Source organism: Hypanus sabinus, chromosome 28, assembly GCF_030144855.1.
Source record: "Hypanus sabinus isolate sHypSab1 chromosome 28, sHypSab1.hap1, whole genome shotgun sequence".
Lineage (NCBI taxonomy): Eukaryota > Metazoa > Chordata > Chondrichthyes > Myliobatiformes > Dasyatidae > Hypanus > Hypanus sabinus.
Genome location: NC_082733.1, coordinates 29457107 through 29484701, shown reverse-complemented (window position 1 = coordinate 29484701; position 27595 = coordinate 29457107). Strand labels below are relative to the sequence as shown.

The 27595-nt window shown below is 39.4% G+C and overlaps 1 protein-coding gene across 1 annotated transcript; it reads right to left on the bottom strand.

Moving 5' to 3' along the window:
- Window positions 1-508: 508 nt before the first annotated feature.
- parp16 (poly (ADP-ribose) polymerase family, member 16) lies at window positions 509-18548 on the bottom strand. The gene is made up of 6 exons (XM_059952847.1): window positions 18229-18548; window positions 10622-10759; window positions 8517-8723; window positions 6601-6772; window positions 5746-5890; window positions 509-3167 (listed from the first exon to the last, which is right to left on the bottom strand). The coding sequence occupies exons 1-6, from the start codon at window positions 18412-18414 to the stop codon at window positions 3023-3025; spliced, it is 993 nt and encodes a 330-aa protein (XP_059808830.1). The 5' UTR covers window positions 18415-18548; the 3' UTR covers window positions 509-3022.
- Window positions 18549-27595: the final 9047 nt, after the last annotated feature.

The following is a 27595-nucleotide window of genomic DNA, read 5'->3' as shown; positions in this document are numbered from 1 at the left end:
ATAGGTTCAAATAATGGCAAACAATTGCATTAGAGATTTTAAAATGTACAATTAAAGGTACTCCATCTGCTAAACTTCAAAAGAAAATATTTCAATTTATTTGACTGATAGCAATCAGACGGACTCTTTGCCAAAGATAATCCAAGGGAATACAAAAAAAAATGAAAGCCATGAAAATAAGTGTAAAATTCAGGTACATGGTAAAGTAATCTGCAGAACAAGAACAATGAACTTTATAATCATTGTTAGGCTCCTGTTCTTCACAATACATTCCTAGAGTCAACCCTTTGTTTCTACATTCCAGCCATATAATCCAAGGCAACCAACTGCTAGTTTTCACATTCAAACCTTTTGAATTTAGTTAACATGTGCTGCTCATTTGCATGGCTAGAAGCCAGAAATGGAGAAAGTGCTTCTAAATCTAGTTTTATGAAGAAAAGGTAACTGACTATATAAATGGATAATTATACGTTATGGCCCAAAAAATAATGGAAGCGGAAGCTATAAAAACAAGTAACAGCATGTCTTTATTGGTCATTTTATTCATACCATCTCACCACTGTAAAGAGATTTTAGTATTTTTAAAACATGAATACAAGAAAAAGGAAGACATAAGAGACTTCCTATAAGAAAAAAGACTAAGGAGGCATTATCCAGTTCCTTAAGATGTTGATTGTAATCCAAAGGAATTGAAGACATTCATCAGAAACATTTCTAGGGATGCATTCCACCTAAACAATGAGGTCAAGCATCTAATCAAAAAGAACAATTATCCAAGAGCTCTACCCCATCCAATTCCAATAGAAAACATTTGGGAGAACAGAAGAAAATAGGAAGTGCCATTCTCCCAACATGGGAAATAAAACTCAGATCATCTGGCAAGCTTTAAGTAGGCACTTGGAATTAAGTACTTGATAGAACACTACTTCGCCCTTCCTGTTACATCCAAAGAAATACCAAATTAGGCATTCATCTTATTGTGAAATAGGGCTTGAGGACATGGGGAGAGTTTGGATTTTCTCCACTTCCTCACCACTTCACACAAATTTTCTGTTCTAAACTTCATTTGAGCCAACATGACAAGATGTGTGAAAGTAACATCTAGGTTTTATAATGATGTTATTACTTGATTAAGTAATAACATCATTATTAAACCTGGAAAAGAGTTTTTGTTCATTATTAAAGGTAAAAAGAGCTTACTTTCCATTGCTGCTCACAATACAATGCAAAATTGATATGATTTTGTAAATACAAACAGTTGTATTTAGAATTTGAACAGAAATTTTATCAAGCACTTTAAAACCAAACACAAAATGCTGGAGGAACTCAGCAGGTCAGGTAGCATCTATGGAAAAGAGTACAGTCAATGTTTCAGGCCAAGATCCTTCATTTTGTGAGTGTTGCTTGGATTTCCAGCATCTGTAGATTTTCCCTTGTTTGACCTTAAAACCAAAATTATCTAACCCCCACCCCCATTAACTTAAAGGAAATTAAAGTAACAATTTTTCCTTAAACAACTCAATCACAAGATGTGATCTCAAAGTTGCATCATTGACTTTACATTATACTCAAAAAATATCTATTTGGTCACCAAATATTAAGGCATAGAGGGTGAACTAGGACTAGAACAAGACAAGCAGATTGATACTCTAAGTGGGCACTGAATGAAAACATAATCTGGTTTTACTTTTAAAATGTACTTAGGTTTATTAGATTCAGCAATCTAGGGACATTGTGACAGAAGGATTGATTCTGCCAGGGAACTCAATAGATGTTTTGTATTAGCATGGTAAAATAGATCAGAATCTGACATTATATTTTAGCAACATACTGGTTAGAAACCCTTGTGACTACTTCCAAGAATAAATAGCCTCAGAAAACAAATTCTAATGTTCAGTTGAATACATGTGTGCTATACAGTAATATAAATATTTCTCATATAGAACTGGATTGCGGGAATGGGTCATAACAGAGAAGGGATTAAACTATAAATATTGTTTAACTGAAATCACTTGAATATCCCAAACAAGAATATTTACTTTATAGCCTATATGATGACCTCTATTTCATTGAACCCTTGAGTTAATACATATTAAATACAATAAACCCTTTCTTGCACTTAAAGCAGACAACGGCTTATGCAAGAAAACTCCAGTTTACAGCTGGCTTACATCAAAGTTCTCAACCATGGATAGAAAATGCATAATAATGTGGTATAAAATTATTCACTGTATATGCTTATAATGTTTAGGATTTTTTGAAATCTTTTGGAAAGTAATACAAGGAGAACTGTGACTTGTTATGGGGACATTGAACTGGTTCGATGTCCCCATAACACATAACATTGAACTGGTTCGATGTCTCCATAACAATATCAAATATTTGACAATGTTATAAAGAACATATAAAATTGATTTCTCAACACCCAGATCTATCAAAGGAAAGAATTTATATCACAGAGAGAAAACAATTGGAGTTCCTCTAAAGAGTCTCAACTTGTATTCAGCTCACTTCAAGGGACATTCCTCTCTGATGACTGTCAAGATCAGAATTTAAAACAGTGCAGTGGTTTCAGCTGCCTCCAATGCAGTGAGGAAAAAATAAAATCAGTCAGTAAATTAAATTGCAAATTCTACTTCCAGGTTAAGTATGAGCCAGTTGGTGGGGCTAATGCAAAAGGCACATGATTCTACACCTGCAGCATACTGAGCACAGGGTTGAAGACAGCTGCCTGTTGCAAAATTGTAATCAATAACAGTTCCATTCTCCAGCACAGCCGTCCATCACTCTTTAGCAATAGAGAAGACCTATCTTATTCAGAACTAAACAGAACCATAAAAGAGCTGGAATGGAATGATATTGGTTTCCCCAAACCTGTAAAGCATTCCTGGCACAGCAGGCTGTCTTGAGCTTTTATAAATTAAGTTTATTGGTCCACAAGTGCCTTTCTGTAATAGTGGGAACTAAGGCACCAGGTAAGAATTGTGCATTTTGGACAGCTAAAAACACTGCAGCAACAAACTCATCGCTTTGTTTCAAGAAATCGATTCCAATAATACTGGAAAGCTGGTGAGTTACTGACACCAATAACTATCAGCAATAACAAATACATCAGCATGATAACTAAAAAACTATGCTGGGAAATCCAGGATGGCTGTCTTGTGGGCCTAGAGATTAAACAGAAAGCAAATGTTATTACATTTAATGAAGGCAGAATAGGAAATATCATACATTACTAAGTAATCTGTGACTATTAATGTAGTAGCAAAGGGATCTGAACCAAAGTAATCCAAAACTCCTTTACAATAAACAACCTCAAAATTTAACAATGAATGAATTAAAAGCAACTAAATACACAAAATGCAAGACTACAAAAAAACTTTGGTGAAGAATTAATTGAAAAGACTTGACAGAGCTTGGATTCTGTATTTGGCAAAAGGGCAAGAATAATGTTCTTGTCTATGAGGATGAAACAGTTGCTTCTCAAGCTTTCGGGCATCTGAAGCAATGAAACAGTTACTGGGATTTAACTAATGCTGGGCTGCGTAAGTGTGAGGGGTTTGAAGCAGCTTTTACCACAAAGTTTCTTCCGATGCTCTAAAGTTTTGAAATAAGAACTTCAAGCAGGTGGAGAAGCCTTCAAACATCCTTTCTAAATATTTAATTACAAATCCATCTCCTGCGACCAACTTGGCTCTCTATACCTTGCCCTGCCTCACTTCAACTCAGCAGTGGAAGGGAGAATTGGTGGATAACAGAGTGAAATTGAAGATAAAATAAAGTCAAGATCAATTTGATTATTATGCTTTAACATCTCATTTGACCAAGAATATTCCACCTTGTGGAAATCAGAAAATGCTCATTCTTTCTACACCTACATCTAAAAGGAGCACTGCCACAATAAAGCAGCACACATTATCAAGGACTCCTACCATCCAGACCATACACTCTTCTCACTGCTCCCATCGGGGAAGAGGAATAGGAGCCCAAGGTCCCACACCACTAGGTTCAAAAACCACCAGCATCCTGAACCAGCATGGATAACTTCACTCACCTCGACACTAAACAGATTCCACAACCTTTGAGCTCATTTCAAGAACTCTGCAACTCATGTTTCTGGTATTATTTATTTACTATGGAGTGGGGTTTGCATTTGCACCATTTGTCAGTCTTCATTTGTGTACAGTTTTTCACTGGTTCTATTGTATTTCTTTATTCTACTGAGAATGCCTGCAATAAAATTCGTCTCAGTATGTATATGGTGACATATATGTATTCTGATAATAAATTTACTTTTATCTCTTGAGTATCAAAGTTTATATATAATTATCTCTCATAGTTCTTGTGTCCAATATGCTCTATAATATAAAGTTCCAAACCTGTCCCCCATGCCCATTTTTTTTAACACCACTGATGAACTCATCATCATTGAACCAGCACAACTTTGGTGCTCCTGATATTTGCAAAATGGGTAATGCTATCAATATGTGTGAAGGAAGAGGAGTGACTGCAGTTAACTGTTACAAGAGAGAAGGTGCTCAAAAAGCTGAAAGACCTAAAGGTACATAAGTCACCTAGACCAGAGGAACTGCACCCTAGGGTTCTGAAAGAAGTAGCGTTAGAGATTGTGGTGGCATTAGAAATGATCTTTCAAAAATCATTGAACTCTGTCATAGTGCCAGAGGACTGGAAAATTGAAAATGTTACTCCACTCTTTAAGAAAGGAGGAAGGCAGCAGAAAGGAAACCATAGACCAGTTAGCCTTACTTCAGTGATTGAGAAGATATAGAGTCAATTGTTAAGGATGAGGTGATGGAACACTTGGTGACACAGGGCAAGATAGCAGAAATTTAGCATGATTCCCTTCAGGGAAAATCCTGCCTGACAAACCTGTTGGAATTCTTTGAGGAGATTACAAGTAGGGTAAATAAAGGGGATGCAGTGGATATTGTATATTTGGACTTTCAGAAGGTCTTTGACAAGGAGCCACACATGAGGCTGCTTCCAAAAGCCCATGGTATTACTAACATGGTTAGAGCGTTGGCTGATTGGTAGGAAGCAGCAAGTGGGATCCTTTTCTGGTTGGCTGCCAGTAACTAGTGGTGTTCCACAGGGGTCGGTGTTGGGACCACTTTTTTTTTTTAATGCCCTATGTACATAATTTAGATGATGGAATAGATGGCTTGTTGCCAAGTTTGCAGATGATACGAGGATTGGTGGAGGGGCAGGTAGTGTCGAGGAAACAGGTAGGATGTAGAAGGACTTAGACAGATCAGAAGAATGGGCAAGAAAGTGGCAAAGAAAATACATTGCTGGAAAGTGCACAGTCATGCACTTTGGTAGTAAAAGTAAGTATGCAGACTATTTTCTAAACGGGGAGAAAATCCAAATATCTACGATGAAAAGAAACTTGGGAGTCCTTCTGCAGAACAGCCTAAAGGTTAACATGCAGGTAGAGTCAATGGTGAGGAAGGCATGGACTGACATATGGGAACAGGAATTAATGGTTGGCACCAGGAAATTCCACATTTAGCAGATGAAGCGGAGGCACTGACAAAACAGTCCTCCAATAAACCTGAAGCACTAAGTTTTTCCATGTTAGAATGAAGCCTAAAAGGAGCCTACACTCAAATCCAAAACTTGTCACTTGCCAGCACGTGGGAAGGAAAAACCAATTTAACATATTTGCATCTAATAAAATAACATTAGTCAGTACTCTACCATTCAAAACTAAGTTGATTTTACCTCCTTCGATGTAGTTTCTCAGCATAAATGAGCAAATATTTAACTCTTAGGAGCTGGTTGTTCGTGACCACAAAGTACTTTTGTGGGACATCCCCACCTTCGCTATTTTTTACCCTTGCTCTTCGCCGATCTATGCTGCCAGTATCTGGAATTAAGCCAGCAACATTTACTTGCAAGCATTGGAGAATAGACAAAATTACATTATCTATTTAACATATCTGACTTTTAATGAGTAAAAATCCAGAGGTTTCTAGTTATTCAGCGCAATTGCAACGATCAGGTGAATATTATTTCTATAGGACAAACATTAAAATGGTTCAGAACTGTACAAAGCTTATATTTCCAATTCATATATTCAAGGAGACAGTTTCGGGAAGAATTACTTTGCCTTAACAGCCATGTCAAAAAGGCAGTTGACATAGGAACAGGTGTAGGCCATACAGCCCTTCAAATGTTTTCTATCACTCAACTATATCCATAGCTGATCTGTACCTCAACTCTGTTTACCCTCTATTGCTCTATATCCCATAAATACCCTTATCCAATTAAAATCATTATTCTCAGTTGCTTTTTGTGAGAGCAGCTTTCTAGTTCTTAGATACACCATTTGGCATCATGTTTTCTGACATCACTCCTGCATTGTTCAGATCAAATTTTAACATAATAATCCCTTATATAATTCCAGGCAGACAATGCAGTTTTTAACCTCATCAAATAATTCAATCACCCTGAACAATTTACTTAGATCAATGCAATCTTCTACACTGAAATGTTGAAGCAAATACAGACAAAAGTAGTATTTGTTTTACACAGGCAAAACAGTGATGCTTGAACATAAATATTAGAAAGAAATACCTTTTCCTTTAACTGGACATTTAACATCTGGATGGTCGATGATCTCACAAACTGCAACACAGCTAAGTACAGGACCAAGAATGCTCTGATCCCAACCGTTACCATGGGGACTGTACAGAAGAGCCAAACTCAGGTCACTGGTAAGATAGGTTCCTTCCCCAAAGAGCGAAGTCTATGATGAGGAAAACAATTTTTCAAAATGATTAAATCTTCGGAGCTAGTCAACAAATAAAAATATTACCACTGCCTTTTATAAAGAATAGATTCTTTCTAAAGATAATTGGAAAATGATTTGCTTCTTTTTGTGATTTCTGTGTAATTCTGTGTTCTTTTGCCAGTCTGCTCAGTATCTATGCCTCACCCCTTGCAAGGGTGAAGGAAATAGGAAAATGAGAAGTTTATTGTACCAGGTTGGCAGAATATCAGAGATTTTGACACTTGAAAACATTTAGGGAAATTGGAAGGAGGAGGAGGAGGATGAGGAGATGGTTAAGAAGCAAGGCAAGGGAAAAGGAAAGCAGGAATGGGGAAAGAGGAGTAGAATACACGGGACAGCAGAATTTTATTGAAAGGTGGAAAGTGGGAGGGTGTAGGTGGAGGAAGAAAAAGTAGAGAGCAGGGAAACCAGACAAAGAAAAATTATTTTAAAAACTCAAGTTACATTTAAAACGTGCTATTCTGTACTGGCACTTGCCTCCTCTGCACTATCAAGCAATAATTTCCAAAGCCCAAGTAACCTCAATATTTATTTCCTCAATTTTTCTAGTCTATCAAACAAATCTATATCCCCTGGCATAGTAACTTTTTTTTAAATAAGGTGTCTGTTTTTCTTAGTGCTCCTTTAGGCTTGATATAATTTTATGCCTAACAATTGAATTTATTTCTTCATCACCTACCATTTATTGAGGATTATTTGCATTATTTTATTCTGATTTGAATCCAATGTCATTTTTTGTGTTCACTTAAATTGATGTCTTCTTTTATTCTACACAAATCAAGCACTTTTCCTACTTTGGTATCATTAAAGACTTTAGATGAAGGGTGAAGACTTTTAGATGAAGACTTTAGATGAACTTTAGATTTAAGTTCGAATCATTTATACACACAATAAATGCAGGGAAGGAGCAGTAAGAACTATGAAATACTATAAATTATGGGACCTTAGTTCTGCTAGGCTGCAGCAATTTGCAGAAGCAAGGATTACCAGAGTGGAGTAATCATTGAGTATATGCTGCAGCCAATCACTGGGGTGGGCATCGGGGAATTCAACATTCTGTGGCAATGAGGATGTTACTGTGGGCTACCTGACCCTCAAGCCTGCCTCACCATTTAATATAATTGTGGCTGAATTCCTCCAGGTCTTGACTCCTCTTCTGAGCAGTTTCCCATATACCTCAGTTCACGAATTTTTCAAAAATATATCTAAGTCCTCTTTAAAAAGCTCCAATTATCCAGTTTACATAACTCTCTGGAGCAGAGAATTCCAGAGAATCACCACACTCCATGAGAAGAAATTACCATACACCTCAGTTTTAAATGCCCCCCTAATAATCCTGTAATTATAGCCCCTCATTCAAGAGTCCAATAGTAGAAACATCTCAACATCTATCTCTTCATGCATTTTTCAGATCCTATGTTTCAATAAGAACACCACTTATTGATCTGAATACAATGAATACAAATCCCAACCTCTTCAACCACTCATGGTAGAATAACCATCACACCCCAGGAGTTGGACAAGTGTATCACTTTTGATCTGCTTCGAAACTCGTATACTATTTCATGAACTATCCCGTTCTTTTCGTTATAAAAATAGACGATAGGTTCAACCATCAGTGATGTTTAACATTCTTTTACTGCATTAAAGTATGAGAAACCATTTGATCACATAGATGGATATAATGTGAACTTCTGACCTTATTTAGGTGGCACTGTAAACCACAGTGGATTATAGAATAAAAATTCTCAAACCGGCTCCCATGAAATGCATAGATGAGATCTCTGTTTCCTTTGGTTTTGTCAAACTTGGCATTCATCTGATCACAATAAACTATCTCAAATAAGAAGTCAGGGGTAGCAGCAGAAGGCGTCGTAAACCCAACGAGTTCCTGAATTTCATCAAACTAAAATGCAAACAAAAAATCATGTGAAAATTACTATTGGAAATAATCAAAGACTTCTGTTTTTGCAGACCGGTGTAGGGGCAAGCGGGCAAGATGGAACACTTTCTTCATTCAAACGCTGCCATATAAACGTCGAGCATAATACTGTACCCGTGATCAGTATCAATGTGTGACTCAGTCACAGGTAGAAGGAGATACAGTTGTGATATCAGTTGGTGGTTCAGTGGCTACCACGTCCCATGGAGTCACAGAACTCCAAGTTCAAGTCACTCCAGACGTGCATAAAATTCTAAGCTGTAATTCTCAGTTCAGTGAGACAGTTGGTGTGTATAGCGCAGTGGACATTCAATTATAAGGATGATATGTTAAATAAAGGCTTCTCTTCTAAAGATATTCCACACCACTATTATAAAAAAGCAAAATGGGAGATGCCGATAATATTTATCTCAGTCAATATTTCTGAGCAAAATAGTTTTAACACATTACAGTTTGTGGGAATTTATGTGAAAATTGGCTGCTGAACTTCAATAGTACTTCAATTGCTGGTTAAGTATTTTTGGGTGCTCTGAACGGACAAGAGAGTGGGTATATTACCTTGGTTTGACCTCAAACAAGCTGACTAACTAAAAAGTATTTTCTTCCTTCTGACAGACTGAAAATTTACAACTCCAAGTATACTCTACTTAAGGGTCTTAAGCATACTAAGCCAACTACTAGGACAAAATTACCCTGATTTCACCAACCCCACACCCCCCTTAAAATACCAATATGCTGCTTTAATAAATCAGTGAACCAAACAAATCTTGATTTAGCCATCACCGTGACCCAGCCCATTCACACTCCATTCACTTAGACTAACCTTGTGCAAGAGATGATTGGACAAACACAGCAATGACCAGGACAATGGACAAGCTCAGATTGCCTAGAATGTGGTCTCAATTTCTTTCAAAGCCTGTTAGGCTTTTTAAATATTTTTAAATGTCTCTGATAAAGAGATGCATATAAAACTATTAAAATTGTTTCAGGTAGTTAAAAAATGCAGTTCTGAGAAATAATGAAAGCTGTAAAAAGGGCATCACAACCCCAATGTACAATCAATAGACCAGAAAATATATTATAACTTATCACATCTTTTTCTTCCAAATCCTCGAGTCAGGAATTCCAACTGAAATACTAGGAATTTTAATCACATGCTAGTTCAGCTGACATAGGAATAGGAAGCAGAAATGATGCCTGAAAACTTCAGTGCATTGGGGTTCTGCAGCTGGACTGTACATGGAGTTCTATTGCAGAACAGAGTGAGAAAACAGCCAGTTCAACTTCAGCACAATAGATTATTCTATAAAATAACAATGGGTCACCTTTTTGGTGAATAATATTTTTTTTCTACTCTTCTCCCACCTCTAATTCTTTCCTTCAGTTGAATATGTCGGGCAAACACAAGAGTAAAAGGCAAACTACAATAATTATTCTTTGTTAATAAAAAAACCTTTTGAGCCATTTCAAAATTCCACAAGAAGATGGATTGATGGTATTTAATCATATCCTTTGCCTTCTCAAAAACAAGATGTTATGCCAATAAAAATTGTGATTCCTTGTGAAATAAACGTTTTGACCTATTCATTGAAAGCACCTGGCAAGGCAAGCATTTACTGCCAATTCCTAGGTAATCCTGGGATGCTCCCTGAGATGACATCTATGTGGTGATAGTTTTCAATTAATAGTGGGACTTCAACTCAGAGACAATGAACAATCAATTACACATGCTCAAGTCAGATGGTATGTGTCCTGGATATTATGGGCTGTATGTTTCCACTTAATGTCTTTTCTTAACCTGCCCCATTTGCAACACAGTCAAAGACACAAAACCTTTAAATAAAGCATTCTCAGATTCTTACCCCTCCTTTTTCCAAACTTTTGATGGTTAGGTTTTTTGGCAAACAGAACCAGTTCAGAAGTTCCAAGGTTTGCTTTTGTGGGATTGTTCCAGAGTCCAGCAGCTGTTTTAAATTTGGCAGATTCTGGGCATCAGCAAGCTGAAATGAGAGATAGAAGCTTAAAAAAAAAGGCTTTTGCATAAATTTGTCAATGTTACAGAGTCACAAACAGGAGTTTTATAGCTTGGCAGAATTACTGAAAAGGATACATCCTTGCAAACAAATACAAGTGACAGAAATTCCCACGGGTGACATTTTCATTTTGAAGAGCATGATTTATTTTGTAGTAAGACAGATTTCTAAAATAAGACTCTTCAAGTCAATGCAAAATATACTAAACATAATCAGTATCTAAAATTCTTTTGAACCAAGCAGAAAACCCAGTCCTAATTATTTAACAAAAAAGGAGAATTAGCTCTCCTACCTGCCAAAAGTTTTGCTCATCGTCCTTTTACATTAACGTTCCTACTCACACTCTGATCAGAAGGCTCACACCAGAACTAAGAATAAAATTTAGATTGACAATCCAGAATTGCACTGGGAAGTACTGCACAGCTACTAACTTTCTGATGAGATACTTAATCATACAACTGCATACTAATCTCTTCTTCCCCTATAAAAGTATATATACTATCATCTGCACTTCACCATCTATAATACAAAACTTCTATGAATTGTACATCATGGAGATCTTTCAATTTTCAAAGTCTGCAATTCAATATTATTAAACAAAATGTGTATAACTCTCTCTGCTTCTCTATTGCCCTCTACTGCCCAAATTTGGCAAGACTATGCTCTGAATAGGCAACACAACAGATAAAGAAAAAATTATTAACGGAGTACATATGTGTCGCCACACACAATCCTGAGATTCTTTTCTGCGGGCATACTTATCAAATCTATAGAACAGTGACTGTAAGCAGGATCTGTAAGCTGTAAACAAACTATGCAAATGCAGATAATAAATAAATAGCAATAAATAATGAGCATGGAATAACAAGAAGAGTGTCCTTAAGTGAGTATAGTTATCCTTTTTATTCAAGAACCTGATGGTTGAGGGGTAGTAATTATTCCTGAACCTAGTGGGGCAAGTCCTGAGGCTCTTGTACCTTCTACCTGATGGCAGCAGCAAGAAAAGAGCATGGCCTGGGTGGTGAGAATCTTTGATGATGGATGCTGCTTTTCTACAGCAACGTTTCATGTAGACGTGCTCAATGGTTGGAAGGGTTTTACCCGTGACGTACTGGGCCAAATCCACTAACTTTTGTAAGATTTTCTGCTCAAAGGCATTTCAGCACACTTTCCACCACACATCTACTGAAGTTTGCCTAAGTGTTTGATCACATGCCGACTCCTGAGAAAGTAGAGGAGCTGTCATGCCTCCTTCGCAATAATATTTATATGATGGGTCTAGGACAGGTCCTGAGATAGTGACACCAGGGAATTTAAAGTGACTGACTCTCTCCACCTTTGATCCTCCGACGAGGACTGCCTCAGGGACCTCTGGTTTCCCTCTCTTGAAGTCTACTATCATTTCCTTGGTCTTATTGACATTAAGTGAGAGGTTGTTGTTATTACACCACTCAACCAAATTTTCAATCTCCCTCCCATATGCTGATTCATCACCACCTTTGATTCAGCCCAAAACAGTGGTGTCATCAGCAAACTTGAAAATGGTGTACTTAACCACACAGTCATAGGTGTAAAGCACGTAGAACAGGAGGCCAAGCACACATCCCTGTGGTGCTCCTGTGCTGAAGGGAGATTGTGGAGATGTTCAGATGTTCCAGGGTTGTACGAAGAGCCAGAGATAGCATTTGCTGAAGGCTTGTTGCTTTGGTTGGCAAATTGGAGCGGATTCAAGTCACCACTCAAACAGGAGCTGATATGCTTCAATACCAACCTCTCAAAACACTTCATCACAGTGGGTGTAAGTGCCACAGGGCAATAGCCATTTAGACAGGTTACCACACTCTTCTTGGGCACTGATACAATTAAAGCCAGCTTGAAGCAGGTGAGTACCACACACTGCCAGACCGAGACGTTGAAGATATCAGTAAATACACCAACCAGTTAGTCGGTACAGGTCTTTAGTACTCAGCCAGGTACTCTGTCCAGACCGGATGTTTTTCTTGGATTCACTCTCTTGAATGCAGCCCATGCATCATCTTCAGATACTGAAACCAAAGGATATCGGAAGATATGGGTGTGCACGGTTGTTCCTCCCTGTTCTGATGATCAAAGCGAGTACAAGAGTGCTTTGAAAATATTCAGCCCCTACAACAATTTTCATATTTTACTGTCTCATTTTCTAAATTTAAGATATATTAAAGTAGGATTTTTGAGGTAATCTACAAAGCATTGTGTATCATGTCAAATCAAAAGAAAAAATCCAAAACCTATCAAGAGTACACTAAAAATTAAAAACCAAAAACTGAGGCTGAAATAGTATTCATCCCCTTTGTAGTTCCTATGCTAACTTTATTTGGGTGCAATATATTACCTTACCAACTTACCAAATTTGTTGATGTAGAAAATTGGAGGATCACCTGATTTTAATTAATTCATAAAAATACTGTAAATACCCACTCTCTCTGTAAGGTCCAACAGTATGGTAGATTTTCAACAGACCAAACCAAAATAAAGACGAAAGAGCATTCAAGACAAGTCAGTGAAATGTTAACAGAGATGGACAAATCTGGGGAAGGACACAAGGTACGGAACATATCTCAAAGCTCAGTGCAGTCCTTTGTGGAAAAAGTGGAAAAAATATGAAACCATTGTCTGGGTCAGGCTGCCACAGAAGAGTCGCCGCAGAAGAATGGCACTTGTAAGAGAGGCTACTGTGACACCAACAGTCATTCTGAATGAGCAGCAGAAGTCAGCAGCCACGACTGGAGATGAAGTTCATGGCTCCACAGCTCCAAGGCCTTGGACGAAAAGGGAATTTGGGGAAGAGTGGCAAGGAGGAAGTCCTTGCTAAAACAAATACATATCCTTGCCCATAAAGACCTTGCTAAGTATCACTTAGAAGATACTGTAAAGATGTGGAAGAAGGTCTAGTGGCCAGATGACATTAAAGTGGAACTTTCTGGCCTCAACGCTAAGCAGAACATGTGACGCAAATCTAATACTGTGCATTGGCCAAGTAACACCATCCCTATAAAGTATGGCGGAGGTAGCATCATGCTATGGGAATGCTTTTTCAACAGCAGTGACTGAAAATATGAGAAGGATTTGCGTGAAGATAAATGCTGCTAAATACAGGAGATCCGGCAGTAAAACCTGCCAGAAAGCTTAAACTGGAGAGGCAGTCTGCCTTTCAGCACAACGACGATCCAAAGCACACTGCTAGAGCAACCATGGAGTGGCTTCAAATGAAGAAAATTGATGTCCTTGAGTGGCCCAGTCAGAGTCCTGGCCTTAAATGGATGGAACACCTCTGGCAAGACGTCAAGACTGCCGTCCACTGCCGCTCCCCAACTAACCTGACACAGCGGGGAGGAATGAGCATACCTTGCTCCATCACATTATGCAAAGCTAATAGAGACTCATCCAAAAAGACTACTGGCTGTAATAGCTGCAAGAGGTGAATCAACTAAGTACTGAGTGGGGGGGGGGAATGAATACTTTTGAATGGTTGTCATTTCAGTTTTTGAATTTCTACTTTTTTTATACTTCACACTTTTTCCTGTTTTGGGGCTCCACTGTGAAAAAAGGAGCATCTGATTTACAAATAAAATTTATTAGTTAAATTGATCAAAATCCCTGGCTGGTATAGTCATTAATGTGAACAAAAGGTTGGGGCTGAACTTTTTCCAAGGCACAGCAGTTCAAATAAGTTTATCTATTCAGCACAGAAATATGTTCTTTCTCCAATACTGTCAATATATAACCATATAACTACATAACAATTACAGCACAGAAACAGGCCATCTCGGCCCTCCTAGTCTGTGCCGAACGCTTATTCTCACCTAGTCCCACTGACTCGCACTCAGCCCATAACCCCCCATTCCTTTCCTGTCCATATACCTATCCAATTTTACTTTAAATTACAATACTGAACCTGCCTCTACCACTTCTACTGGACGCTCGTTCCACACGGCTACCACTGTCTGAGTAAAGAAATTCCCCCTCGTGTTACCCCTAAACTCTCAACTCATGTCCTCTTGTTTGAATCTCCCCTACTCTCAATGGAAAAAGCCTATCAACTCTATCTATCCCCCTCATAATTTTAAATACCTCTATCAAGTCCTCCCTCAACCTTCTGCATTCCAAAGAATAAAGACCTAACTTGTTCAAGCTTTCCCTGTAACTTAGGTGCTGAAATCCAGGTAACATTCTAGTAAATCTCCTCTGTACTCTCTCTATTTTGTTGACATCCTTCCTATAATTCGGTGACCAGAACTGTACACAATACTCCAAATTCAGTCTCACCAATGCCTTGTACAATTTTAACATTACATCCCAACTCCTATACTCAATGCTCTGATTTATAAAGGCCAGCATACCAAAAGCTTTCTTCACCACCCTATCCACATGAGGTTCCACCTTCAGGGAACTACGCACCAGTAAGCAATCTGATTTTCGAATGAATTTAACATTTATACATCTAATACCCAACTTTAAAGACTACTTCTTGAAGTCCTTGTAATCAGTAACATTCTGCATAACTCCCAACCCCTCCACAGGTCTCACGTCTCCAACTCTCTCTGCTTCCACTTTCTTGTTAGCACCATCCAGAGCCACCTTGGTTTAACACGTATACAACGCTGGAAGAACGCAGCAGGTCAGGCAGCCTCAGTGAGAAAAGAGTAGCCAACGTTTCGGGCCGAGACCCTTCATCAGGAATGGGGGGGGGGGGGGGGGGGGTTACTCCTCGCAAGTGACATCCAGTCATACCTTGACTTAGTGCTCTGTATTCATTTGATATACTTTCATTTCTATGAGATTTATTTTGAGGCAAAAGGGTCCAGATTTTCAGTCTTTATCAAATCCTAAACTGTGTGTGAAAACTAAATGAAGATGCTCCTTGTAGGTCTTGGGGTCAGGACTGATGAAGTATCTCAGCCCAAAACGTTAACTGTTTATTCATTTCCATAGATGCTGCCTAACCTGCCAAGTTCCTCCAGCATTTTGTGTTTTCCCCCTTTGATTTCCAGCATCTGCAGATTTTCTCATGTTGCTGTTTAAAAACTGTTCACACCGTAATGGCTAATGGCTGTTTCTGACATCTCCAACCCCAAATGCTTAAAACCACAGTAAGCAAAAACAGTTCTGAATTGTCTTACTGCTTATTTCTCACATCTATCAGTGAGAAAACATTTTTTTTAAAAAAAAACACAATCAAGCACAACTGACATGATTTAAAACCTGACGAAGGGTCTCAGCCGGAAACGTTGACAGCGCTTCTCCCTATAGATGCTGCCTGGCCTGCTGTGTTCCACCGGTATTTTGTGTGTGTTGCTTGATTTAAAATCTGTTCACTTTCAGCACAATGCAGTGTCTAAAGGCCACACAAGTGCACACCACTGACACTAGTTAGAAACTGTTCAGCAAATCTTCTGTCCCAATTAAGTGGCATAGTGTCCCAAATAAATGAAGGGAACCCCGCTTGTTATAACACACATGATACAAAATGGCAGAAAATTCAGTCCAGATGCCATAAAAGGCAGAAGATAAAACAGAAAGTTGGATAAATTAGGTCCCTGGTAGTAGAATGTCAACCAATGAAGAGATTAAATTCAGGGATGTTTGGAAGTCAGAATTCAAGAAGTGTGGAGGGTTGTTAAGTTGAAAAGACAGTGACAACAAAGAGCTCTACCACAAAGCGATTTGAAAGCAAGCGTGAGAATTTTTAGCTTAGGGTAATGTTTGGCCAGAACCAATATACAAGCAGAGATGAAAAGAACTTGCTGTGTATTACAATACTCAAAGAGTCATTCAAGTGGAGTTTATTTTTACATGCACTAGTAAAGTGAGATACAGTAGTATCTCAAGCATTGTTCTTTTGCATGCATCACTTTTGCTGTTTCCATAATGACTTTCTTTTTTACGAGGCTGAGTTGCTAGCTCGACGCTCAACCCAGCACAGCTGGAAAGCGTGCGAGGAACCAGCCGCATTCGAACTTGGAACCATTCGCCTCAAAGCCCAGTGCTGATGCCACTATACCACTGGCCCCATCTCAAGCACACAGATTCCATTTTATCAAGTTTATAGAAGGCAGAATAAGCAAGTCTGCAAGGAATGTATTGAAATGGTTCTATCTGGAGATAACAATAACACAGATGAATTTTTCAACTATAGGAGTGAGCCACAAAATGCATGATGCTCAGCAGTTGCAACCAACACATCCTATATTTGCCCTTTAAATACAAAGCCTCCCTGCATAATTTGCCTCAAGACAGCATCTTCAATTATTAACATATACACTGTAGCTAAATTTGTAGTTATTATCAAGTTACATAATGGGCATACATATCTAGATTTGCTGTACGTTAAAGAATGTAGGGAGAATAAAACAATGGAAGTAGGATTAGTGGAAATAGGTGGCTGAAGGTCCGTGCAGACTCAGTGGAATGAAGGGTCAGTTTTTGAATCAGAATTATTATCACTATATTATGACCTGAGAGTTGTGTACCATTCAAAGACATTAATTTACTATAAATTACATAACAAATAGTGCAAAAAGACATCTTTATCATTGTTTTAAAAGATATAGTGCAATCTTTCTTTGACTACATCTACACACAGTGGCACTCATTTACGACAGATGAGGTGATTATTTCTCTCTCTTAGCCATCCTAACACTTTCAATCCATCTTCCTCAAAGAATAGTGGGCATAATCTTTTAATAGTTTTAAGGCATTGGTAAATGGAAGCAAGGGGATGAAAGGTTACAGAAAACAAGGGTGCAAGTAGAAATGCAGTCGCTTTTACTATCAAATCAGCTTCCTTAATGATAAAGCAGGCTCTCGGGACCCACCAACATATTGTTTCTCCTAATCTATATCTACTGTACTAGTCATTTTCATGTAAGGGTTAGTAGAGGCAAAACATTCAGTAATAGGCTCAGGAGTGAAAAATTAAAATTCAAAATTTGATAAAATGCCTAATTATTCCTTGCCTAAAGCAGAGACAAAATGGATCTTTTCTAACTCAGTTTCTCGGTTTTTTAAAAATAATTATTTCTAGTTCTTATAAAAGTAGAAATAGAGAGTTCCAAATGTATCTGGAGACATGCTGGTAGTGAAAATTTTGTCACGTTTATTTAAAGATCCGTTTGCTGAGGTGGCGTTGCGATCAGCACAGCTTCAGGTCAAAGAACCACCCGCCATTCTGAAGTGCAAGGCAAAGTAGAAACACTTCGTTAGACAGCTGTGGGATACATTAATGCTATTTCACCAGCCCCAAACTCAGATAAACCCCTCGACCTCCACGAATTCAAGTTATAACAAAGTTCCCGTTCACACAACGTCAGTGGAGAGTTGAGATGGGGTGTGGAGTGTTCAGGAGATGGGGCCAATAATTCGGCACACGGAATTCATCGGGCGAGGAGAACACTCACCAAGGCGTCGAAGTCCTTGTTCTCGCCGCTGAAGTAGGCGGCGGGGAAAGGCCTCAACACCGAGTCCCGCCGGTAGCTCTGCAGTGCCGACATGAAGAGGCTACATTTGAGGTCAGCTGCCCGCAGATCCCTCCTCAGGATCCCCTCCAGTGCCTCCCCCAAGGCCCGCCCGCCCTCACCCTGCATGCGCTCTCTCCGCCGAATCGACTCCCTCAGAAAAAAAACAGAAATTCCTGTCAAATTACAGAGAGAGAGGGGGAGAAAACACTCGAGCTTAAGACACCAGCATCCAGGAAACCCTACAATCCGGCATCGTTGCTTCCGGTTCCGGGTGAGGCACCTCTTGTTTAGTAACCATGGTTATACAGTCCCGGGCATCTCACCCTGCAAAAACTCATTTCAGGGAGGTAGCTCCCTCGGGCGACCTCCAAGGGCGTATGTAATACTTTCTTTAGTGATTTTGTCTAATCTGTAAACCAAGTTGGGTATATGCAGAAAATGTGACATTGAAATATGTACTTAAATTTTATTATATTATCATGGAGTCGTGTATTTTATTCTATTACAACTTTAAGCAAGTCTACAGGGAGTTTGGCCTCATCACATAGGACATCAATAGAGTTGCTCCTTAGCAGCTAGCCTGCTAGTTTAAACAACGTTTGCTATGCTAATGAACGAATGGCACCTGTTAAACTCACCTCAGCATGTCTTTTACAGTCATTTAGCCCACCATAGGCAATAGAAAAGTCACTGTTGCAAACAGTGCAGCGAGCAATATTGTCATTATTTAACCCCTATTAGGCAGGGGTACACTTTAGTGTAGTCTGGGGTGAAGTACGTTTTATATTTTCTTTTTTTGGAACATTCTGCCATGGCACTGCAGGACACTAAACCGAACTGATGGACAATGAAAGAGAGAGAGGTGGACTGTAAAGCCCGCCCACAGAGAAAACTGATAGGTCTACTTAGCATGAAAAGAGACCAATCAGGATGCTCCCTCACACTCTTCCTCTCCCTCTCCCTCTCAAAAAAACTTGTTTTCCAGGGTATTGCATATAATTTGCAGGCATCAGGAAGCCACTATCAATATGCGGGAGACTCCTGGAACTTCCGGGAGAGGTGGGATGTCTGAATTCAACATGCTACAGGCACTCTCTCTCCTAATAAGGGAGAACGAGGTGACTCCATTCTCCAACAAGCGGGAGAGATAACAAACAACTCGCTGGTTTACCATGTTAAAAGTCCGTTACCTCGCTTTTTTCGAGCTCTTTGGAGATCGCAAGGATCCCGGGTCCCCAGGTACACAGCAGATGTTGTGACTCCCCCAACAACGCCCGGGTCTCCTGTGGCAACAGCGACCCTTGATTCGCCCATCTCCAGTTACTCGAGATCCCAGGCTTCTGAATCCATGCCGAAATCTTAGGCTGAGACTTTGGCATACCAGATAGCGGCTGATTGTGGAACCCCAAGAGCGGGTCCCATTCCCGCAAAGAACTGAAGTCAGCATGTAACTCCAGGTCAGGGTCTTCAAAAGAACCCTGAAAGGGAAAAAATAGAGATATTAAAGGTGGAAATAGAACTGTTTTCGAAGATGCAGGCAAAGGAGTCGCCATTGGGTACCTTAACTACTAAGCTCTGCCTCCTCAAAAAAAATTATGGATCAGCTGACTTGGATAAACCAAATAGATCCACAATCTGCTGAGGGCTAGATTAGCAGCGTTCAGGTCTGGTGACCAAGGAGATTACAAGATGTCTAGGTACGACCTCTGGAAAGCCAACTCACACACACAAAGTAGCAATTTGGGATGAAGCTTGAAGCACTGAAAGAAGATCAACAGCCGTTGTTGGGCTTAAGTGATATCACCTCCTACAAAGTAAAACCAAGCGGCATATGTGACAACAAGGTTTCACTCCCAGATGAGTTCAATGCTCTTTATGCTCACTTTGACCGACAGAACATGGAGGCACCTTCACAAACTCCCACAACCCCCGGATGACCCTGTGATTCCATTCTCTGAAGCTGAGATGAGAGCATCCTTCAGGAGGATGAACCCATGGAAATCACGTGAGCCAGATGGTGTGCCTGGCCGAGTACTGAAGACCTGTGCTGATCAACTGACAAGAGTGTTCACCGATATCTTTAACATCTCGCTTCGGCAGTCATAGGTACCCATCTGCTCAGGCTGGCTTCAATCATACTGTTGCCTAAGAAGACCTTGTGATGACTATTGTCTATTAGCACGTATATCCACTGTGATGAAGAGGTTTGAAAGATTAGTGAGGTAATGTATCAACTCCTGTCTGAGGAGCTTCTCAGATCCACTACAGTTGCCTACCGTCACAACAGATACCACTTCACTCAGCCCTGGAATATCTGGACAGCGAAGAAGTACACATCAGGATGCAGTTCACTGACTACAGCTCTCCATTCAACATTATCAGCCCCTCAAAATTAACCGCTAAGCTTCAAGGCCTAGGCCTGAATACATCCCTATGCAAATAGATCTCAGTTTCCTCTTTTGTTAACCCAGTCAGTTTGGATTGGAAACAACGTCTCCTCAACAATCACCATCAGCATAGTTGCACCTTAAGGCTCTGTGACTAGCCCCCTGCTCGATTCGCTTTATACTTATGACAATCAGGCCACGTGCAGCTCCAATATAATACAAGTTTGCTGATGACACCATTGTCGTTGGCCAAATCAATAGTGGTGAGAAATCAGCATATAGGAGGGAGACTGAAAATCTGGCTGGGTGTTGCCACAACAATCTCTCACCCAACATCAGCAAAACCAAAGAGCTGATTATTGAGTACAGGAGGAGGAAACCAGGGATCCATGAGACAGTTCTCATCAAGGAATCAGAGGTAGAGAGGGTCAGTAATTTTAAATACCTCAGCATTATCATTTAAAATGATCTGTCCTGGATCCGGCATGTAAGTATCATTACAAAGAAGGCAGGGCAGCACCTCTACTTTCTACTTTGCAAAGATTCAGCATGTCGTCTAAAACCTTGACAAACTTCTATAGATGTAAGGTGGAGAGTATATTGACTGGTTACACCACAGCCTGGTATAGAAACATAAATGCCCTTGAATGGAAAAGCCCAGTCCATCATAGGTGAAGCACTCCCCACCATTGAGCAAATCTACAACGAGGGTTGTTGCAGGAAAGTAGCATCCAGTATCAAGGACCCCCACTATCCAGTCCATGCTCTCTTTGTGTTGCTGCCATTAGTAAGGAAGTACGGAAGCCTTCAGGTCTCACATCACAGGTTCAGCAACAGTTATTATTCCTCAACCTCAGGCCCCGGACCAGAATGGGTAACTTCCCCCAATTCTGAAGTCCCAACTGGGCTATGGACTCACTTTCAAGAACTCTACTACTCCTGTTCTCAATATTATTTATTACTTATTTATCTATTATTATTATTATTATTATTATTATTATTATTATTATTATTATTATCTGTTTTTCTTTTTGTATTTTCATAATTATTTGTCTTTTGCACGTTGGTTGTTTGTCCATAAGTGTTTGTGTGCAGTTTTTCATTGATTCTGTTGTGTTTAAAAAGATAACAACATAAGAAATAGGAGCATGAGTAGGCCATCTGGCCCATCAAGCCTGCTTCACCATTCAATAAGATCACAGCTGACCTGACCATGGACTCATCTCCACCTACTTGCCTTTGCCCCATAACCCTTAATTCCCCTACTATGCAAAAATCTTGTCTTAAATATGCAACCTTGTCTTAAATATACTTACTGAGGTAGGTTCCACTGCTTCACTGGGTAGAGAAATCCACAGATTCACCACTCTTTGGGAAAAGCAGTTCATCTTCATCTCCATCCTAAACTTATTCCCTCCAAATCTTGAGGCTATGTTCTAGTTCTTTGTATTTATTGTGAAGACCCACCAGAAAATGAATCTCAGGTGACATATATGTATAATGATAATAAATTTACTTTGAAGCATAGAGAGGGTTCATAGCTAATGTCTGTTTCCCACAGTAGGGGTACTTAAGATATAGATGCAGAATTAGGTCATTTGGCCCATCAAGTCTGCTCCACCATTTCATCATGGCTGATTCATTTTCCCTCTCAGTCCCAATCTCCTGCTTTCTCCATGCCCTGACTAATCAAGAGGTTTAAGATGAGATGGGGGAGGTTTAAGGGTGATCTGAAGGGATATTTTTTCACTCAAAGTGTAGATGGTATCTGGAAAGAGCTGGTAGTGAAGGTGGTGAAGGCAAAAACAGGAACAACAGTTACATGAATGTCCAAAGCATAGAGGGACATGGGATTAACACAGAGGTAGCCATGATGGTTAGCATAGATGTGATGGGCTGAAGGTCATATGTCTATACAGTACTGTTGAAGTCTATGAACCTCGCTTAATCAGGAGACTGACAGCACTTCTGGTAGTATTGCAATTTCCCAATAATTAGACCATGGAACATTATAGCATAGTACAAGCCCTTTGGCCCATGATGTTGTGCCGACCTTTTAACCTACTCTTGAGATCAATCTAACCCTTCCCTCCAACATAACCTACCAATTTTCTATCATCCATGTGCCCCTAATGTATCTGCCTCTACCACCACTCCCTGTCTAAAGAACTTACCTGTGACATCCCCCTTATATGTTCTTCCAATCACCTTAAAATATGCCCTCCTTCTATTAGCCTTTCTGCCCTGGGAAAACTCTCTGGTTATCCACTCTATCTATGCCTCATCATCTTGTACACCTCTATCAAGTCACCTATCATTCCCTTTCACTCCAAAGAGAAAAGCCCTAACTCAATCAACCTATCATCTTGTCATGCCCTCTAGTCCAGACAGCATCTTGGTAAATCTCCTCCGTACCCTCTCTGAACCTTCTACATCCTTCACATAATGACACAACCAGAACTGAACACAATATTCTAAGTGTGGTTGTACCATGGTTTTATAGAGGTGCAACATTCTTGAACTCGTTCCCCCAACCAAGGCCAACACAGCATATGCCTGTAACCCTACAGTGATCTGTGGACATGGACCTAAATTGATATTTACATTGCAATTTAAAATCAATTCATACAAACAATGAGGGAGACACAAACAGTAGTATATTAAATAATTCAGATATCAGGATTGTCCCTCAGCATCATCTCTAGAACAGACTGGAAGAGTTCCTCTGCTTTTGTGTTCTCACAAACCATTCCTCATCTTATCGCACTTCCCTATGCAACTGCAGGATCTGCACCACCTGTTCTTTTATTCTTTCATTTCCCACCATCCAGGACTCAAACAGAAGCAGCAATTCACTTGCACATCCTTCTTCTGGACACATTGCAATCTTCCAAACTCAATATTGAATTCACCATCTTTAGTTTAATCATTCTATTATTCAGAAATATATACATGTATGTGAAATTAAATAAGTAATGCAAAAAAGTGGTGTTCATGGGTTCAATGTCCATTCAGAAATTGGATGGCAGAAGGGAAGAAGCTGTTCTTGAATCACTGAATGTGTGCCTTCAGGCTCCTGTACCTCCTGCCTGATGGTAACAATGAGAAGGCATGTCCTGGGTGATGGAGGTCCTTAATGCCACCTTTTAGAGGCATTACTCCTTCAAGATGGCCTGGATGCTACTGAGGCAAGTGGCCATGATGGAGCTGACTGAGTTCAGAATTTTCTACAGCTTCTTTCAGTCTTGAGCAGTAGCCACCGCCCACCCACCCCACCACCCCCTGCCTACCAGACAGTAATGCAGCCAGTTAGAATGCTCTCCACAGTACATCTATAGAAATTTGCTAGTATATTAGGTGATATACCAAATCTCCTCAAGCTCCTAATGAAATATAGCCACTGCCGTGATTTCTATGTAGCTGCATCATTATGTTGGGTCCCTGGATAGATCTTCAGAGATGTTGACAGCCAGGAACTTGAAATTGCTCACTCTTTCCACTTCTGATCTCTCTATGAGAACCGGTGTGTTTCCTCTCATCTTACCCTTTCTGAAGTCCACAATCAGTTCTTTGTTCTACTGACATTGAGTACAAGGTCACTGGACACAACTCAGCTAGCTGATAGATCTCACCCCCATACGCCCTCTCATCACTATCTGAAATTCTGCCAACAATAGTGTCACCAGCAAGTTTATAAATGGCATTTGAGCTGTGCCTAGCCAGACTGTCAAGGGTGTAGAGAGATATTTTTTCTTCTGTTATCTGAACTAGCCATACCTGTCAGTTATTCATATGTGATTTTGACTTATTTTTTCTCTTTCCTTGGTATAGCCTTTTCACTAAGTGTGTCTAAAAGCCCTACTGTAAGCAATACATAACACAGACAAAAATAGCATAATCTGCATCTATCTGCTCATTAACCCATTGATCTCACTTTATCAGAGATAATTATTTTGTTATACCCATTCCTCCGCTCACTCTCTACAACTGAAACCTAAATTTCCCAATGCCGAAGAAGGTTATCTGACCCGTAACATTGACTTAGTTCAATGTTCATCACAGATGCTGCCTGACCTTCAGGGTGCTTGTACTTGATGAGTTCCAGGGATGGCTTGCTTGTCATGTTAGGAGGGATACAGGAACAAAAGCTGTATTCTCCAGAGTTTAGAAAAATGAGAGGAGATGTCATTGAAACTTCCAAACATTATGTAAACAAAGGAAACTTGCACAGCTGCCTGAGAATCTACAATCACAATAATGGGTAGATCTTTTAGGACTGAGATGAGGAGAAATTTCTTTGGAAATATCTACCCTGATGCTCAGAAACTGAGTTATTTATTCTTAGGGACAGATAGATTTCTAGTTATTCCCATAATAATATGGGAATATTATAATATGGAGATAGAAAAATAGCCAAGATCTTGATAAATGGCATTGTAGGCTCAAAGGACTGAATAGCTTCACTTATAGCTCATTTATCCATGATGAAATCGTTTAATAAAAATGTGGCAAAACATGTCTATCGATCATGTGTTTCCAAAGATCTTTTTCTGCATCATTGGCTCTTACAATGAGTCCATCATTTTGATAACTAACAATGCATTTACCTGCTCATGCTAAAAGAGCAGGGATTGTCAGTAATTAATCGATATGGAATAAGATGAAACAATATATTAATAAAATGACTTTGAAGCTGTTGGATGATATCTTAGTGAAGACTATTGGTTCACTAATATTGCTTAGAGGAATAAACTTGCACAGTGGTTTGATCCTGTCTGAATGTAAACTCAGCCCCATATGACCGTCATCCATTCTTCGTATTCACTTGGCCTATCGAGCTGAGGTTCTACAAATTAAGCAATAAGCTGCAGCCTCACTGAGACTTGGAATTGCAATCATGCAAGCAATGAACTGGCATTAGAATGTATTGTGTATCTATTGCTCTTAAGGGATATCATTCTCCAAGTATTCATTTGTCTGGCCATAGTGGGCAGATGAGTCAGGAGGTGTGCCTGTTTTCTAACAACACGACACTAACTTGCAGGAATTTCAACCCTCAGCATCAATATAGATGGGTGTCCTGCCTTGTAAGTAGCCTATTACCTCTTTTATTCTTTAAAGCTCTTGTTCTCAGTAATTTTTTTTTATTTGCACAGTTTGTCTTGTACACACTGGTGTTTGTCTACCTTTGTTTATATATAGTTCAGGAACAGCTTCTTCCCCTCTGCCATCCAATTTCTGAATGGACATTGAACCCATGAACATTACCTCACTACTTTTTTATTTCTATTTTGCACTATTTAATTTACTTATTTAATCTATATTTACTTTAATTCAATTTTCCCTCTGTTATTATCTATTGCATTGTACTGCTGGTGCAATGTTAATATGACGTATGCTTTTGCACAGTCTTTGTGCACGGTTGTTCATTGATTCTGTGGTATTTCTTTGTTCTGCCTGCAAGAAAATGAGTCTTAGGAATGTATATGTTGACATATACATACCTACATTGCATACAAATTTATTTTGAACTTTGGAGTGAAACAAGGCAGATGAAAGTTTGTCTGGAGCATGAGCTGGTGGAATCAAATGGCCCATCCTTGTCCAGCGTTATCTGTTTTTGCTTCAGACTTCCAGCACTCATTGTATATGCCTTCTCTTCTCATTTAACTCAGTGGCCACTTTATTATATACACATGAACATCTGCTCATTAATGCAAATGTATAATCAGCCAATCATGAAGCAGCTATTCATGCATAAAAGCATGCAGACATGGTCAAGAGGTTAATTTGTTGTTCAGACCTGGGAAATGGGATCGGAGTGACTATGACAGTAGTATGAATTCCTTTGACCAAAAAAAGACACAACAGAACTGCTTTATTCAAAAAGGTGTAAAATACATAGAAAGAAGCATATTGGGCAAATTGCTGAGAGAATGGAAATAGATGAGCTACAGGCAACATCTACAACCTCCAGGGAGAATGATGCTGAGGCTGATTTCCCCTTTCATCTTAGCAATAGATGACTTTGTCAACTGCTCTCTCCATCAATCAGCATTATCTGTGCAACCAAGTCAATTATTTGCTGAAATCGTAAGAATAATAACTTTTTCAGGACAGGAATGATCAGAATTAATATTAATCAGGATCAGAAGAAATTAATTGTAAATGAATATATCCATCCCAATCAAATGGGAGATTATTGAGTATATTGAATGGTCTTAAAATTAGCTGTGAGATGATAGCATAGCAAACACACACAAAATGCTGCAGGAACTCAGCAGACCAGCCAGCATCTGTGGAAAAGAGTAAACAGTCTACGTTTCAGGTCAGGACTCAAACCTGAAATGTCAACTCTTCACTCTTTTCCACAGATGCTGGCTGTCTTGCTGAGTTCCTGCAGCATTTTGTGTGTGTTGCTTGGATTTCCAGCATCTGCAGATCTTCTTGTGTTTGAGCCTTACAGCTATATCTAGAGTGCCTACATATATTTTCCTGATTCAGGGAATCACCTGACATATTCTGCGTTACTGTCTAATTTCCCACAAGAAATTTTTAAAAATTTAAACTGTAGATGCTGGAAATCTGAAAATTAAGAAAAAACAAAATGCTGAAATCATTCAGCAGATCAGATGGCATTTGTGGAAAGAAAATAGTTAATAGGTCCAGGACACTTGGATGGTCTGACAAAGGGTTCTTGAACTGAAAGTTTAACAGTTCCCCTTTTCACAGATACTACCTGAAATGCAAAGTGTTTGCAACCTTTTTTTATTTTGTTCACATAAAAAGTGTTATTCAATTTTGGATTTTGAGGTCAATCATGCAGTGACCACAATCACCAGAGTCTGAACTCTAGTCATTTTTATTACATCAAATGCTTCCCAAGTACCTCCTCTGCTCATTTCTATCCTGAGGGCATG